Source organism: Corylus avellana, chromosome ca3, assembly GCF_901000735.1.
Source record: "Corylus avellana chromosome ca3, CavTom2PMs-1.0".
NCBI lineage: Eukaryota > Viridiplantae > Streptophyta > Magnoliopsida > Fagales > Betulaceae > Corylus > Corylus avellana.
In genome coordinates this window covers 27,399,546-27,414,855 of record NC_081543.1, presented here as the reverse complement: position 1 = coordinate 27,414,855, position 15,310 = coordinate 27,399,546, and the positions used below count along the sequence as shown (strand labels likewise).

Sequence of the window (15,310 nt, the reverse complement as noted above, 5' to 3'; positions counted from 1 at the left end):
GGAATATCTATTCCTCTTCTTTTTAGGAGTAATAAATATTCCTCATTTTGAGGACAAGAAAAAAAACACACACACACACACACACACAACCTCTCAAACTGAACAAGAGCCATTGATCAATTCTCACACAATCCTTTATGTACATGGAATACCAATCAGCCAATCACTCTATTTACAAATTTTTCATCAATCAGCCAAGATACTGATAGAATTTGAGAAGCACTGATTTGTTTAACTTACCAAAACAGTGTGTAGTGCTGAGAGAGCAAATTACAAAGAGGAAATGCCATGTGCCTATGTACAAAAGCAGCCTAGGTAGTGTACAACAGAAACCAAACTCGGGAAGGAAAATAAGAGACTTCTATCTTAGGCTGAGAAGCAGCCATGATATCATGCACGAAACCAGGAGCTCAAATGGCAGCATGAAACAAGGAACCAGAAATCAAGGAATGAGGGTGAATTTGAGAGTCAGCTATGCTGAGTTTGAGGATCGGCTATGCTGTCTTCCGGAGCATATGATACTGTCGTGAGATATAGCTTTAACAGCTGCTAAATTGATTCCTAGGAGAACCTTCACTCCTAGAAAAATATAGAGAAAAACAAAAAACAAAAGAAGGATCAAAACCAGGATTATTGATTACTCGATCCTTATTCCATGTATCTCAAGGTTATCCAGCTTCCGGGGTCTCCTGTAGTTCTTCAACAAGAGGGAGCTGCAAACAACACTGACAGAAGAGGCTGCCATTGCAGCTCCAGCAATCCATGGTGGTAAACGGAAACCAGTGAACGGGAAAAGGACTCCAGCGGCAACTGGGATGCCAAGTACATTGTACCCTAAAGCCCAGAAGTAGTTTAAACGTATACGTGAGAAGGTTTTCCTTGAAAGATCAATGGCTGTTATCACATCCTCCAAGTTGTTCTTCATTAGAACAATGTCAGCTGCCTCAATAGCAATGTCTGTGCCAGCACCAATTGCCATTCCAACATCTGCTGCCACAAGTGCTGGTGAGTCGTTTATGCCATCTCCTACCATTGCCACTATGTAGCCTGAAGCCTGTGAATGTAGAAAACAACTTACATGATTTAAGCAACAAAAAGCTATTCATGGAGGAAGAGATATATATGGCCTTCATCAAGTTCCTTTTTTAAGAAGACAAAACCTTTATTTGGATGAGTCAACACTTGGAGAAATCCTAGGTTGGTCCCCCAGGTTATCCGACTATGGCATGTTAATTTTGTGTTGGATTCGTAGGTCGTGTCAAAAATTGTCAACCCTTATGTTGCTTGTCAGGTTCATAAGGGATAAGTATAAGACTATATAAATCAACTTTAACACGACTCATTTAATTAAATGGGTCAGATCTTTAACCATAATCAACTAATTTCTTATTGAGTTTGCGGGTCGTGTAAAAAATTGCCAGCCCGTAAGCTTGAATTTAGTGAAAAGTTTTCTTGAAGCTAAGTTCTTTACATACCTGAAGGTCCCTCACTTTCTCTGCTTTATCCTCTGGTTTGGCTTCTGCAATAATAGTTTCAATTCCTACTTCCTTGGCAATAGACTTTGCAGTTCCCCAATTATCACCAGTCACCACTATGCTCCTAATTTTCATAGACTTGAGAATGGAAATGACTTCTTGAGCACCTGGTTTAAGTGGATCAGATATGGCTACAACTCCAGCCACTTCCCCATCTATAGATACTAGGATGCCAGTTTGAGCCATCCCTTCAACTTTTGCAAGCATATCTTCAGCTTCCAATGGAATGGCAATGCTCTGGTCCAACATCAAGCTTTTGTTGCCCACAATTATTTCCTTGTTTTCAACAATGGCTTTCACTCCATGGCCAGTGATGGCGATGAAGTCTCTTGCTTCCGGCCAAGCAGGGTTCTCTTTATCTTCTACGAATCCCTTGGCGTGCTCCACTATGGACTTGGCTAATGGGTGCTCACTGTTCACCTAGTACAGACATATATATCAAGCAAACATATCAATGCATGTGCTTGGTATTGCGATTTCGCATATTAAAAGTGAGATATTAAATTGAGTCGCGTTTGTGAGTGAGTTTTTAAAAATTGACGATTTTAAAATATAGGAAAATTGTAGATAAGGGAATGTATTTTTTAAAAATACACAATTTTAAAGGTAAACTGCAATTTTACCTGTGTTTTTAAAATGTTTTCAAACTATATATTTTAAAATCGCATGTTTTGAAATTGTAAACTCAAATGGACTTATAATACCGTCCTTGCTACAAAGATAAGTTCTCTTAAAGAGTGAGTGTTCTGCAGAAAAACAGAAAACGTACCTCAGTTGCAGCAAGAAGCACATAGAATTCTCTAAGTGCCATATTTTTCAAAAGTTGTGTGTTCACTACCACCGGTTTCCCAGCCGTGAGAGTCCCTGTCTTGTCAAATATAATACAGTTCACCTACAAGATAAGACAGATACACATGAAGCAAAGCTAGGACTGTTTCCAAGTCAAGTAGTTGCAATACATAAAGCATAAAAAGAGAAGAAATTTAGGAAACCTCCAAGCATTTGAGTTGGTAATGGAAGTGCAATTTGAAAATATGAGATTTTAAAAACGTAGTTAAGCATCGCAATTGTGGTGCCAAATGCACTATAAGTAGTGTCGATGGAATCCCATTTTGGCCATTTTCATATAAAGCAGGAAACTGATCTTGAGATGAATTTCTTCTGCTATACCTTATGTGCACTTTCCAAAGCTTGGCCGCCTTTAATCAGTACACCTTGAGATGCACCAACTCCGGTACCAACCATGACAGCAGTTGGAGTTGCTAGGCCTAGAGCACAAGGGCAGGCTATGACCATGACAGAGATCCCAAACTGAAGTGCAAGCTCAAACCTGCTCATGGAAGATGGTATCCAGGATTTTGGGTAGCTATGCAACTTCCCAGCCAAAAACCAGGCAAACCAAGTTGAAAATGAAAGCATAATGACCTGCAAAACAAAGCTATTTCTTCTCAGGAAGGCCTCTACAAATTACAAAATAATAATCAGAAGAAAAACTTCAGAAAAATAAATCCAGAAAGAGGATAAAACATTTTTCTTATATACTAGGGTCCGTTTGGGTTTGATAAACCAAGTTTGAAAATGCGATTTTTAAAAACGCAGTTAAGTGTTTAGTAGTTTGGCGTTTAAAATCCTGCTTTTTTAAAAAAAACACATTCCTTACCAATGATTTGAAAACACAGATTTTTATACGTTAAATCACAATTTTTAAAGATGCACTCCCAAACAATATATTTTCTGCGAATTAGTTTAAAATCGCATTTTTAATCTGCGAAATCTCAGTGTCAAATGCACTAAAAATAATACTTACCAGAGGCACAAAGTATTTGGAAATGCTGTCAGCAAACTTCTGCACAGGAGCTTTCGCCATCTGTGCAGATTCAACAAGTCGAACAATCTGTGAAAGAGCACTCTCTGATCCTACTTGTGTTGCTTGAATATACAACACTCCATTCTCATTCACAGTTCCTCCAATCACCATGTCTCCCTTCCTTTTTCCCACCGGCCGTGCTTCTCCTGTTATCATGCTCTCATTCACATGGCTTTCCCCCCACAGAACATAACCATCTGCAGCCACTTTTGCACCAGGGATGATTTTAATGGCGTCATTCTTTTGTATTAGCCGGCTATCAATCTCTTGCTCACTCATCACATTTCCTTCATCATCCAGAGCTAACAATATTGCTGTTTCAGGTGTCAAGTCCATGAGCTTGGCAATGGCGTCCGATGTCTTTCTCTTAGCCAAAACCTCTAAATACTTCCCAAGCAGAATAAATGAAATAAGCATTGAGCTTGTCTCAAAGAAATCTGTGCCCTTGAAATCTTTAGAGTAAGCAGCCCTTGACAATGAGTAGACAGAGTAGAAGTAGGCTGCATTTGTTCCCAAGACAATCAACACATCCATATTTGCAGAACCATGGCGCAAAGATTTATAGGCTCCAGTGTAGAATCTCCTGCCTATAATGAACTGCACTGGAGTAGAAAGCTCCCACCTCAAAAGCATACCAACACTCAACATTTTGACTACTTTTATGTCTAACACATGGTTGATTCCAGGGATATACATCAGAACCATAGATGTTAAGAACACAGGAACTGTAAAAACCAAACTCCATAAAAAGAATCTGTAATATTGATCAACTTCCTCCTGTCTACGAGCTTCTCTTCCTTCTCCTTTGGCTTTGGGATATAGCATTGCTTTAGAACTCCCAGTTGACTCAATAATACTGATGAAAATTCTGGGTCCTGTCATATCTGGAATGTATGAAATGGAAACTTTGTTGAGTTCAGGATATATTACTATCTCTTGAACCCCTGGGAGTGATTGGAGAGACTTTTTAATCATTCTCACAGTATGATCATCAGTGTCTAAGCCATCAACTTTGAGCTCTATCTTACTTATACTATCATCCCCTGTACTGATAAGTATGGCTTCAAATCCAGCATCTTCTATGGCTTGCAGTAGTTGATTATGGCTCACAGTCTTGGGATTATGATGGACTTCTGCTTCTTCTGTTGCTAAGGCCACTTGGGCCTTCTGCACTCCAGGAATTGCTTGGAGAGCTGATTCAATGGTGGAGGAGCAAGAAGTGCAGGTCATTCCATTTATGTGTATTTTGCATACCTGAACTGCACTGGATGATCTCTCGTTTATGTCAACATTGATCAATGTGGCTTGAAATCCAACATGATCAATAGTCTCACGTATTGTTTCCTCCTATAAAATGTCAAGCCAATATACAGTTCAATTACCTTGAGCAATTCTATGCAATCCAAATTTTCCTGCAAAGTGGTGGTAAAGAATGACTTCCATGGACTTTGGCAAATTACGTTACTGAATTAAAAAATTTTTATGAGGTGTGTTTGGTTGTCATTCTTTTACAAATCTCTTTTTCATTTTCTTTTAAATTCACCATTAAATCTGTAGGACCTACATGAGATGGACAAGAGATAGGCAAAAGATGAAAACCAAACATTTCTTTTTTTTTTTTTTTTTTTTTTTTTAGGATGATCATTTGAAGAAGTATGTAATGATTTTATAATTAAAGCACATACCTTTGGCTTTGGGACACCAAATTAAGTAAAATGGTATGTCTGATACAGAAAAATGGAAAAAGAAATAATGATGATGAAGGATATCAAGTGAAGATTGGGGATTAGAACCCTTTAATCTTCTTTTGTTGTGGTATTATATATATATATATATTTCTTAATAATAATGGGGAACATTATAAGTCTCTCAATCATCTTCTAGCAATCAAGAAAGAAAAGAAATTTATCAATTTATTCGTTGGGATGATGTGATGTATTGGGGATTCAAGGAATTATGGAAAGACTTTGAAGACTATGTTATGCAGACTTGGCTGGTGTGCTATATATACTACTACTATCTACATGCAATATCTGGCAATTGGAAAATTTAGTAAAACTTGGGAAAATATGTGGGGAATTCATGTGAAGTTCTTGATTTGATTTTAGTGTATAGTTTGTTGCAGAAGTGAGAGGCTTGCAGTTTCTGGTTTATTTCCAGTTTTCGCTGGAGTAGTGTCTTTGGAAAACGAAAAACATGAAAGAAAGGAAAAGCTTGTGACAGGGAAAAGAGAGGGGCCAATGAATAGAGAGCACAAGAAGTAGGTTACATCTTGAATTATTGAACAACTGAAAATGAGTCTCATAAAAGCCTCTGTGTTTTCTACCTTTACAATATTGTGAGTCCATTAATTGTTGAGAACGATATGAAAATGAAAGAGCTCTCATAATATAAATGTTTATTAATGTGTTTTTTTATTTATTTTTTATTTTTTAAATAATAAGTTCTGATGTGATATAAAAGTAAAAATAATTTCGAGTTTCTGGTTTTCTGGGTACATTAATGTCAAAAGGCCTAAGTGAAAGGTCTTCATGTTTGTATAGTTTTCAAGTGGAAAACCTTTTTAAACTTAAAATTATATTTTTTATTCTGATAATAAATTTTCTATGAAAATTTTGTACCCATACAAATGGTGAAAATCATATTCAATGCATATCACAATCAGCATAGATCATATATATCCTTCAATAAACATAAAATCCAGTAATTTCCACTTAATCATCTATATATCTCTATACAAAATTTAAAGTTTATAGAAGAGAGTTAAATAAAATATATAAAATAAAAAAGCATAACAATTATTTAAAATAAAACGGTGATGAACAAAAACAAATGAGCAGGAATTTGAAAAAAATAAAAATAAATTAATTAAAATTAAAATTAAAAATTAAAATAGAAGAGTAGTACTACAAACTTGTGTGCGTTTAAATTTTAAAGAGATCGAATATGATAAGTTATTAAATTAAATGGATAAATATGTTTTTTCTTGGAAATTAAAGATTAAAAGAAAAAAAAAAAATGCTATAGTAATTCAACTCACGTCGACAAAACCAGGGTTGTAGAGGACTTGGGCCCTATAATTAAAAAAATCAACGACGGCGTTGCGTATCCCCGGAAGCCGGTTGACAGCCTCCTCGATCACTCCGGCGCAGGGAGAGTATGTCATTCCGTTGACTGAGAAGAGGGCCTTTGCCACCTTGTTTTCGTCTTTGGTTGACATGGCTCTTGGCCGGCGGCGCGTATCCGTTGATGAGCTGCAGGCCGCCGGCCCCGGATTCTGTGGACTTGGCGACAAGTGTCGTCCCCCCCAACATCTACTGCAAATGTAACTCGACGTCGACGGCGCCTGAGACTTGGTAGCTGCGGCAGCCATGAGCATATATAAGCTTATAATTTAGTTATGATAAAATGGCATAATTGCAGACATTTTATACTCTATGATGCTGGAATAATTTACAGTAAAAAAATAAAAATAAAAAATGCCCAGTTCTTCTGGGTCCTACCATACCATTTCTTGAGATAAACGGTATTAATCAATATATATATATATATATATCAGAAACAAATTTAAAGTAACATCTTCCTAGGCTATCTGGAAAATCAGTTTAATTAATAGGATGATCTGCATGCAATGAAGAACAAGAAAGAATCATATACGTATAATGAATTATATTGTCTTTAACGGTTAAAAAAAAACATAAAGGTGGTCGAGACTGTGTCCTATTCATAAAAGTTCTGGCTGGGTGCGCAATGTGCATGCACCTCTTCCTTTTTCTTTTTCTTTTTTAATTATTATTTTTATTTGTATTTATTTTTTTTATGCTTCGAAAGATCACACAAGTGATAACCTTTGAATGGTTCAAGAAGCCATGAAAGCTCTGCTATAGCTCCAACAGATAGTTCTCATCATCCTCAAACACAGCTAGCTAGCTGAGCCAGCCAACGAGTTGACATTTAATTTAGCGGTTGATAGATTCAATGATTTGAGTATTCATTTTTAAAAGCAAAATAATAATAACTTGAAGGTCAACCAATATTTTTAATTTGTACGTTCGACCATGTTAATTGGGCCAACGTACGTACACTTGGTCATCGATCCAGAGTCTTTCAGTGATTGTCTTAATTAATTGCCTCCATATTATTTTTTTTTAAAAAAAAAAAGTGATTTAAACAGTAAAAACAGAAAAGATTTGCCAAACTGACCCAGACCACTTAATATGTAAGTGATCACTTGCATACCTAACTCTCCTAACATAACAGAAACAACATGGCCATACGTCATTAATTAGTGCCGTGTTGTCATGAACACCATTATCACCATCGATATCTTTTTTCTGGATATAATGATCATTGTCACCCACAACCATCCCATATTATTATTATTATCACCTCATGGAATTATGGGTTTAATTTTTGAAGGTTTTTTTTTTTTTTTTTGTATGATGTGATATAAAAGTAAAAAATATGTACTTTATTACTGTTTTGTGTAAAAAAAATTAAAATTAAAATAATAATAATAATAATTAACTCTATTAAAGCTTCATCACTTTTACAATTATTCTCTCAACCTTTAAAAACTCTCAATTAAATGTATCAAACTTTGTTGATCATGACTTAATGGAATTTGTAAAAAATACTTGCGCATGAGTCTTTGCAATTTTTTACATGGGTAGTTTGGAAATTTTGATAAGATTTAACAGAAAATCCTAACGAATTGAGAACATTACAAAAAATTGAAAGCTCGATTCCCTAAACTAAGAGTTTTTGAATTTTTGAGGAAGTAATTTTAAAATACTTGAAAATTCATAAGGGTTTTGTGAAGTTTTAATAAAAAATAAAAAAATCTCAAAAAGTGTTTTCAATTGAACCCACTAAAAGATAATTTTAGTTTCCAAATAAATGGGCAACAAAACCTAGATAATGATGGAAAGGAGATCGAGGAATTCAGATAAAAATTTACTACAAACTGGTTTGTAGCTAATTGATACAAACATATCTAATAAAGTGACATGTGTCCATAAACATGTGAGAAGCACGTGTTTCTCACATGTTTTTTTTTTTTTTTTTATAATAGTTATGGGCACATATGTAAATTTATTAGATGAGTTTGTATGAATTAGCTACAAACTAATTTGTAGCAAATTTTTGTCCAAGGAATTAATTCCATGTAAGAACGATGAATTCCATAATTTTTTGGTCAAAATTTAATGTTGATGTATCTAATGATATTGTATATAATTTCTCATTATTTAATTTAATTAAAAAAAAAAAAACTTATGAACAATGACTTTATATACATTGTTAATTAAATAATTTAAATCTTATATACACTTTCTATTTCATTTTAAATTGACAAGCTCTGTTAACTGCACGTCTGATTTGTGCTAACAAATGAAATGAAAGCCTAGCAGAAAACAACTGAAAAATCTATTAAAAAGAGACTGGGGATTAGTGGAAATCAAACAAGAGCAAGGAAAGTAGATTAATTAACCTTTCCCGCCCATTTTGGCAAATGAGAGAGAGACAAGAGTGCACTCGAAAAAGACATGACTTGAGACAGACCTATCACCAATGTGGATGTGTTACGTGTACGCAAGTAACGCAATGATTACTTTTTTTTTTTTATTATTTTAAGGAAATCCTCCAAAATGAGACCACCCGTTTACATTGATAATAATAATACTAATTAAAATCATATGATATATGAACCCATTAAAATAAAAAATTGAATACATCGTTGTATTTGTGCAATCCCGTATCAGGATGTGGTCTAAAATTAAAAGACTCTTGAACCTTAGGCATTTTATGTGTTTATTTAAAGAGCATTTTCTATCAAAATGTTATGTAAAATATTAGGGATGAAAACATTAAGTAAAAACACTAAATATAATAAAAATAAAAATATCGTATCTTTAATTTAAATTAATTTCCTAATTTTTTTCATTCATTATAACTCAACGGAAGCCCTACATGCATCTGGAGGGCACAAGATCGAGGACCTATAAGGTCTCCTTCCCTTCCATTCTCCGGGTACCATCCTTTACACAAAAACAAGGGGGCTTCTTTTTTAAGAAGGAGCTAATATCTCACATAGCGTCTCTTAATTTTCTCCCTCACAGCTTAGAAACGCTTACTTGGGCGTTGGACTGCCTATGGTTAGAGGACCGACGGCCTGTTGACACCCCTTTCTCCCTTCATTACAAGTTTATTAAAAGATTTAGCTAGCCCACGATCGAGTGTGGATGAAGGTTATGAACTTATGAAGATGCTTCAAAGGAAGGAGGCTGTTGATCGAGCAGTATTGCTGGTTCGGGATATTTTCCGTTCTAACAACAATCATATATATTCTAACGGTCAATATTGAATAAAAATATTGTCATATACCACACTAATATCTCATATCACTATTTTATTATGTTGATATGATATTGTTACTTAATCTTTAATTTATTTTTTTTCTTAATGAGGACTGATCCTTTTTTTTTTTTAATAATGATTGATTTAAGGACAACATAATATGATAATAGTAAAATATTAATGTGATATATCATGTATAGCATTACTTATTAAGCTTCCGCATACCATTCCTCTCTCTAGAAAGTGGAAACAAGTAGCTTTTCTTTTTCTTTTTGGATAATTGAGTAAAATCCATATATATTGCTAATATGCTGGATGCTGCACACAGTGGGAGTAGGTACGAAAATAGTTGTTCAATCCTAAATCATGTCCTGATCATGATTCGATTTTCAATCTTTTATGATCTAGAGATTCGCAAGCACTTTTAAAATATATATATATATACATCCATTGAAAAATGAAGCATATAGTAAAACCTAATTGTATTCCATATAATTAAAGATCATTCTATCTTCCTTTACCTTCTTCCCATTCTTTACTATGTGTTTTTAGCATTTTATAACATTATTCGACTTTATTCTTTTTTCTCAAACACACTAAAAATTTGTAATACAATATTGAAGGCAAGTTGAGGAACTCTGGTTGTAACTTTGACAATCCTTTTAGAATAATAACGCAAATATAACTCATCTTTTAGCAAAGTCGGACTATCGATCTTTTAGAATAATAGAGTAAAATTAGTCTTTAATTATAGTTGAACTAATTTACAATAAAATCCCTACAATTTACAATATATATATATATATACAACTATAAAGATGAACATATGTATTGTAAATAATCAATTTAAGTTAATGAGAACATAATGTAGTCTTAGGGGCTATTAGAGTGGTAAACGTAAGTGTCTAACATTAAACCACCTATAAATTCTTTGTCTCTTTTTTCTCTTTCTTGCTTCCGCTGTTATTTCAACATAATTTCATAATCATATTTCAACATCTATCTTGGTTTGGAAGACCAAAACAAGCAGCAAATTGAAATAATATATAGTACTATTAAATCATCAACTTGTCTTAAAAATTAAGCTCTTGAGATAGATGAGGTGGCCAAGCATGATTTATAGATTCCTGATTACGTAAAGGGTTGCTTCCTCAACATATATTGTAATTTAATTGTGTACATCAGAAAACAGCCGAACCATAAACTAAAAGATTATTAAATATTTCTAGAAATTACGTTACAAGCAATCTGAAAAGTCGACGTATGTACGTTTGCTTGATTACGATTGAGCAATCACATAATATTAGGTATTAATTAAGTTATGTCAAAGGTATTAATTAAGTTATGTTTTTTTGAACATAGAATATACTTTATTGATAAATCAAAGATCAAACTAGGGCAGATTGCACTCGGATTACAATATAGAAGTTATTTGGAATCTCTTCGATTCAAACATTATCCACAACACAAAAAATAGCTTCTCTTCACTACCAAAAAAAATTAAATTAAATTAAATAAAATTAAATTAAAAATCAAAAATCAAAAAAATCAATTTCTGACGTAGCTACAGTACACAACTTTTTGCTACGTCACTAATTACTGACGTGACAAAAAATGCAATGTCAGTAGATATTTTTCTAACATGGCAAAGTTGGCAGGTCAGTAATTACTGACGTGGTTTTTTAACACGTCAGAAATTTCTAACGTGGTAAAATGCTAACACGTCACTAAAAAAAAATGAGCTGGACATTCAACTTTCTCTCTCTTCTTTCCCTCTTTTATTATTTATTCTTTCCAGATCTTCTTTCCCTTTCTCAATCTCCCTCTTCTCTCTCAATCTCTCTGCAGAGTAGCAGAAGAAAAGCAAAAGAAGAAGAAAAAGAAAAGAAGATGAGAAGCAGAAGAAAAAAAAAAAAAAAAAAAAATGAGAAGAGAATATAAGAAGATTTTTTGGGTTTTTGAAGATTTGTTGGGTTTGACGTTTGGATTTTTGATTTTTCAAGTTGATTTTTTGATTTGGGTTTTTGATTTTTTGAAGATTTTTTGGGTTTGGGTTTTTGAAAATGGAGAAAAGAAGAGAGAGAGAGAAGTGAGAAAATGGAGAAATGAAGAGAGGGAGAGGGCTAGACTATGGAGAAACGATGAAATTGGTGAATTTTTTTTTAAAAAAAATTATTTTAATTGAAAAACAATTTAAATTAATAAATTTTTTAATTGAAAAAAAAATTCCAGACAAAATTTAAAAAAAGAAAAATTATTTTTTTTAATAATTTTTTAAAATTTACTGTCGTGTCAAACAGTAACACGTTAGTAAAAAAAAATTATTGACACCTATGTTTTTGACCTTCAACACACGTTAGAAAAAAAAATTTTGACGTGTCAAACACCATGACACGTCAAAAAACTCTGGTCAGTAAAAAAATGATTTTTTGTAGTGCTTGCTAAAACATGGGTAGCCAAATTCACGTCCCTCTTAATTAACATGTTCAATTCTACAAGACCGTAAAAGATAGGGGTGCAAAGGCGGGCGGTTAAAAACCGCCCGCTAACCGCTAACCGCTATAACCGCTAACCGCTATAACCGCCAACCGCTTAACCGCCTAACCGCCTAACCGCATTAACCGCTAACCGCCTAACCGCTATAACCGCCTAGCGGTTAGCAGTTAGCGGTTATTGGATCTACTAACCGTAACCGCTAACCGCCTTTTTATATAATATATTTTTATAATTATAATTGTAAAAATATTTATACATATAACATAATCACTTGATCATTAAATCACAATTTGAGTATTAATATATTATCACTATAATTTATATGATTATATCATATAATCACTTGATCATTAAATTACAATTTTTTTTAAAAAATAATTAAATCACAATTTGAGTATTAATATATTATCACTATAATTTATATGATTATATCACATGCGATTGATCATTAAATCATTTGATTATATAATAACAAATTATACATATATAATATGACATAACTCATAAGTATATCAATTCATACTAATACAACAATTAAATATCTAGAGACTTATTTCCAATGTATGTTATAAACTTATAAATCTATATATGTTATAAGTCTATATAAGTCTACATATGTATATGAATAATATAAATGTATAATATCAATACTTAATCATATGATTAAATGACAATTCAAATACTTTATTCAAGACTTCAAGTGAATCATATTATTAATGTACAATGATGATATGATTCGTATAATATCAAATTAAGTAATTGACATTGGATTAAACAATGACCAATGTGTTACTTATAAACACAATTTAAGTATTAATGTATTATTATTATAATTTTAGTAATTTATATATTATCACTATAATTGATATGATTATATCACATGATGACTTGATCATTAAATCATATGATTATATAATAATAAATAATGCATATATAATATGACATAACTCATAAGTGATAAGTCTACAAGTTAATCATATGATTCATGTACAATGATAATCACAATTGATTCAATTGAATTAAATAATATATTACTTATAACTACAAGTCTACAATTTAATTAAAGCATTATTAGATACTTTAGGAATTTAGGATTTAGAAGATATTAAAAATACAAGAAAAAAAAATGAGGGTAAAAAAAAGCCCAAAAAGCCCTAAAGGAAGCCCAAAAAGCCAAAAAAAAAGCCCAATTTTTAAAAAGCGGTTAGCGGGCGGTTATCTATTTCGCTAACCGCTAACCGGCGGATAACCGCTAACCGCTAACCGTTAAGCGGTTAGCGGTTGCGGTTAGTGAAATCTACTAACCGCTAAGGCGGTTACGGTTAGCGATTATTGCCACTAACCGCTAACCGTAACCGCCTTTGCACCCCTAGTAAAAGACGCATCCTTTCCTTGATTCCATCTACTATATGACCATATTTGCTCCAATTTTTTATCCCCGCTTTGACCACATTAACAATTTGCAAGGCATCTCACTCTAGAATTATATTGAATAAACCCATCTCCCTGCTAAAATCCAAGGCACATAACGCTGCCAAAGCTTCCGCTGCAGTAGAATCAACCAAGAAATTTTTTGTCACACTACGAGCTACCAATACTATTTCTTCATGGTCCCTTACTATAATATCAATTCTAATACGCCTAGACACTTTCATCCACAGCTACATCCCAATTTACTTTCAACATAAATGTGGGAGGCTTACCCCATAATATTGGTGTGGTTGCTTGATTGGGAATCTTCTCGTAACACTCATTTGCGTTGACCCTCTTAAATACTAGGGGTGCGAAGGCGGGCGGTTAAAAACCGCCCGCTAACCGCTAATCGCTATAACCGCCAACCGCTTAACCGCCTAACCGCATTAACCGCTAACCGCCTAACCGCTATAACCGCCTAGCGGTTAGCGGTTAGCGGTTATTGGGTCTACTAACCGTAACCGCTAACCGCTAACCGCCTTTTTATATAATATATTTTTATAATTATAATTATAAAAATATTTATACAAATAACATAATCACTTGATCATTAAATCACAATTTTTTTAAAAAAATAATTAAATCACAATTTGAGTATTAATATATTATCACTATAATTTATATGATTATATCATATAATCACTTGATCATTAAATCACAATTTTTTTAAAAAAATAATTAAATCACAATTTGAGTATTAATATATTATCACTATAATTTATATGATTATATCACATGAGATTGATCATTAAATCATTTGATTATATAATAACAAATTATACATATATAATATGACATAACTCATAAGTATACCAATTCATACTAATACAACAATTAAATATCTAGAGACTTATTTCCAATGTATGTTATAATGTTATAAGTCTATATAAGTCTACATATGTATATGAATAATATAAATGTATAATATCAATACTTAATCATATGATTCAATGACAATTCAAATACTTTATTCAAGACTTCAAGTGAATAATATTATTAATGTACAATGATGATATGATTCGTATAATATCAAATTAAGTAATTGACATTGGATTAAACAATGACCAATGTGTTACTTATAAACACAATTTAAGTATTAATGTATTATCATTATAATTTTAGTAATTTATATATTATCACTATAATTGATATGATTATATCACATGAGATTGATCATTAAATCATTTGATTATATAATAACAAATTATACATATATAATATGACATAACTCATAAGTATATCAATTCATACTAATACATCAATTAAATATCTAGAGACTTATTTCCAATGTATGTTATAAACTTATAAGTCTATATATGTTATAAGTCTATATAAGTCTACATATGTATATGAATAATATAAATGTATAATATCAATACTTAATCATATGATTCAATGACAATTCAAATATTTTATTCAAGACTTAAAGTGAATCATATTATTAATGTACAATGATGATATGATTCGTATAATATCAAATTAAGTAATTGATATTGGATTAAACAATGACCAATGTGTTACTTATAAACACAATTTAAGTATTAATGTATTATCATTATAATTTTAGTAATTTATATATTAT

The 15,310-nt window shown here is 32.4% G+C and overlaps 1 protein-coding gene across 1 annotated transcript; it reads right to left on the bottom strand.

Moving 5' to 3' along the window:
- Positions 1-263: 263 nt before the first annotated feature.
- On the bottom strand, positions 264-6,782 carry LOC132175859 (probable copper-transporting ATPase HMA5). The gene is made up of 6 exons (XM_059587934.1): positions 6,443-6,782; positions 3,343-4,749; positions 2,706-2,960; positions 2,305-2,427; positions 1,476-1,955; positions 264-1,054 (listed from the first exon to the last, which is right to left on the bottom strand). Exons 1-6 carry the CDS (start codon positions 6,779-6,781, stop codon positions 638-640), a joined length of 3,021 nt encoding a protein of 1,006 aa, XP_059443917.1. The 5' UTR covers position 6,782; the 3' UTR covers positions 264-637.
- Between the last annotated feature and the right edge of the window lie 8,528 nt (positions 6,783-15,310).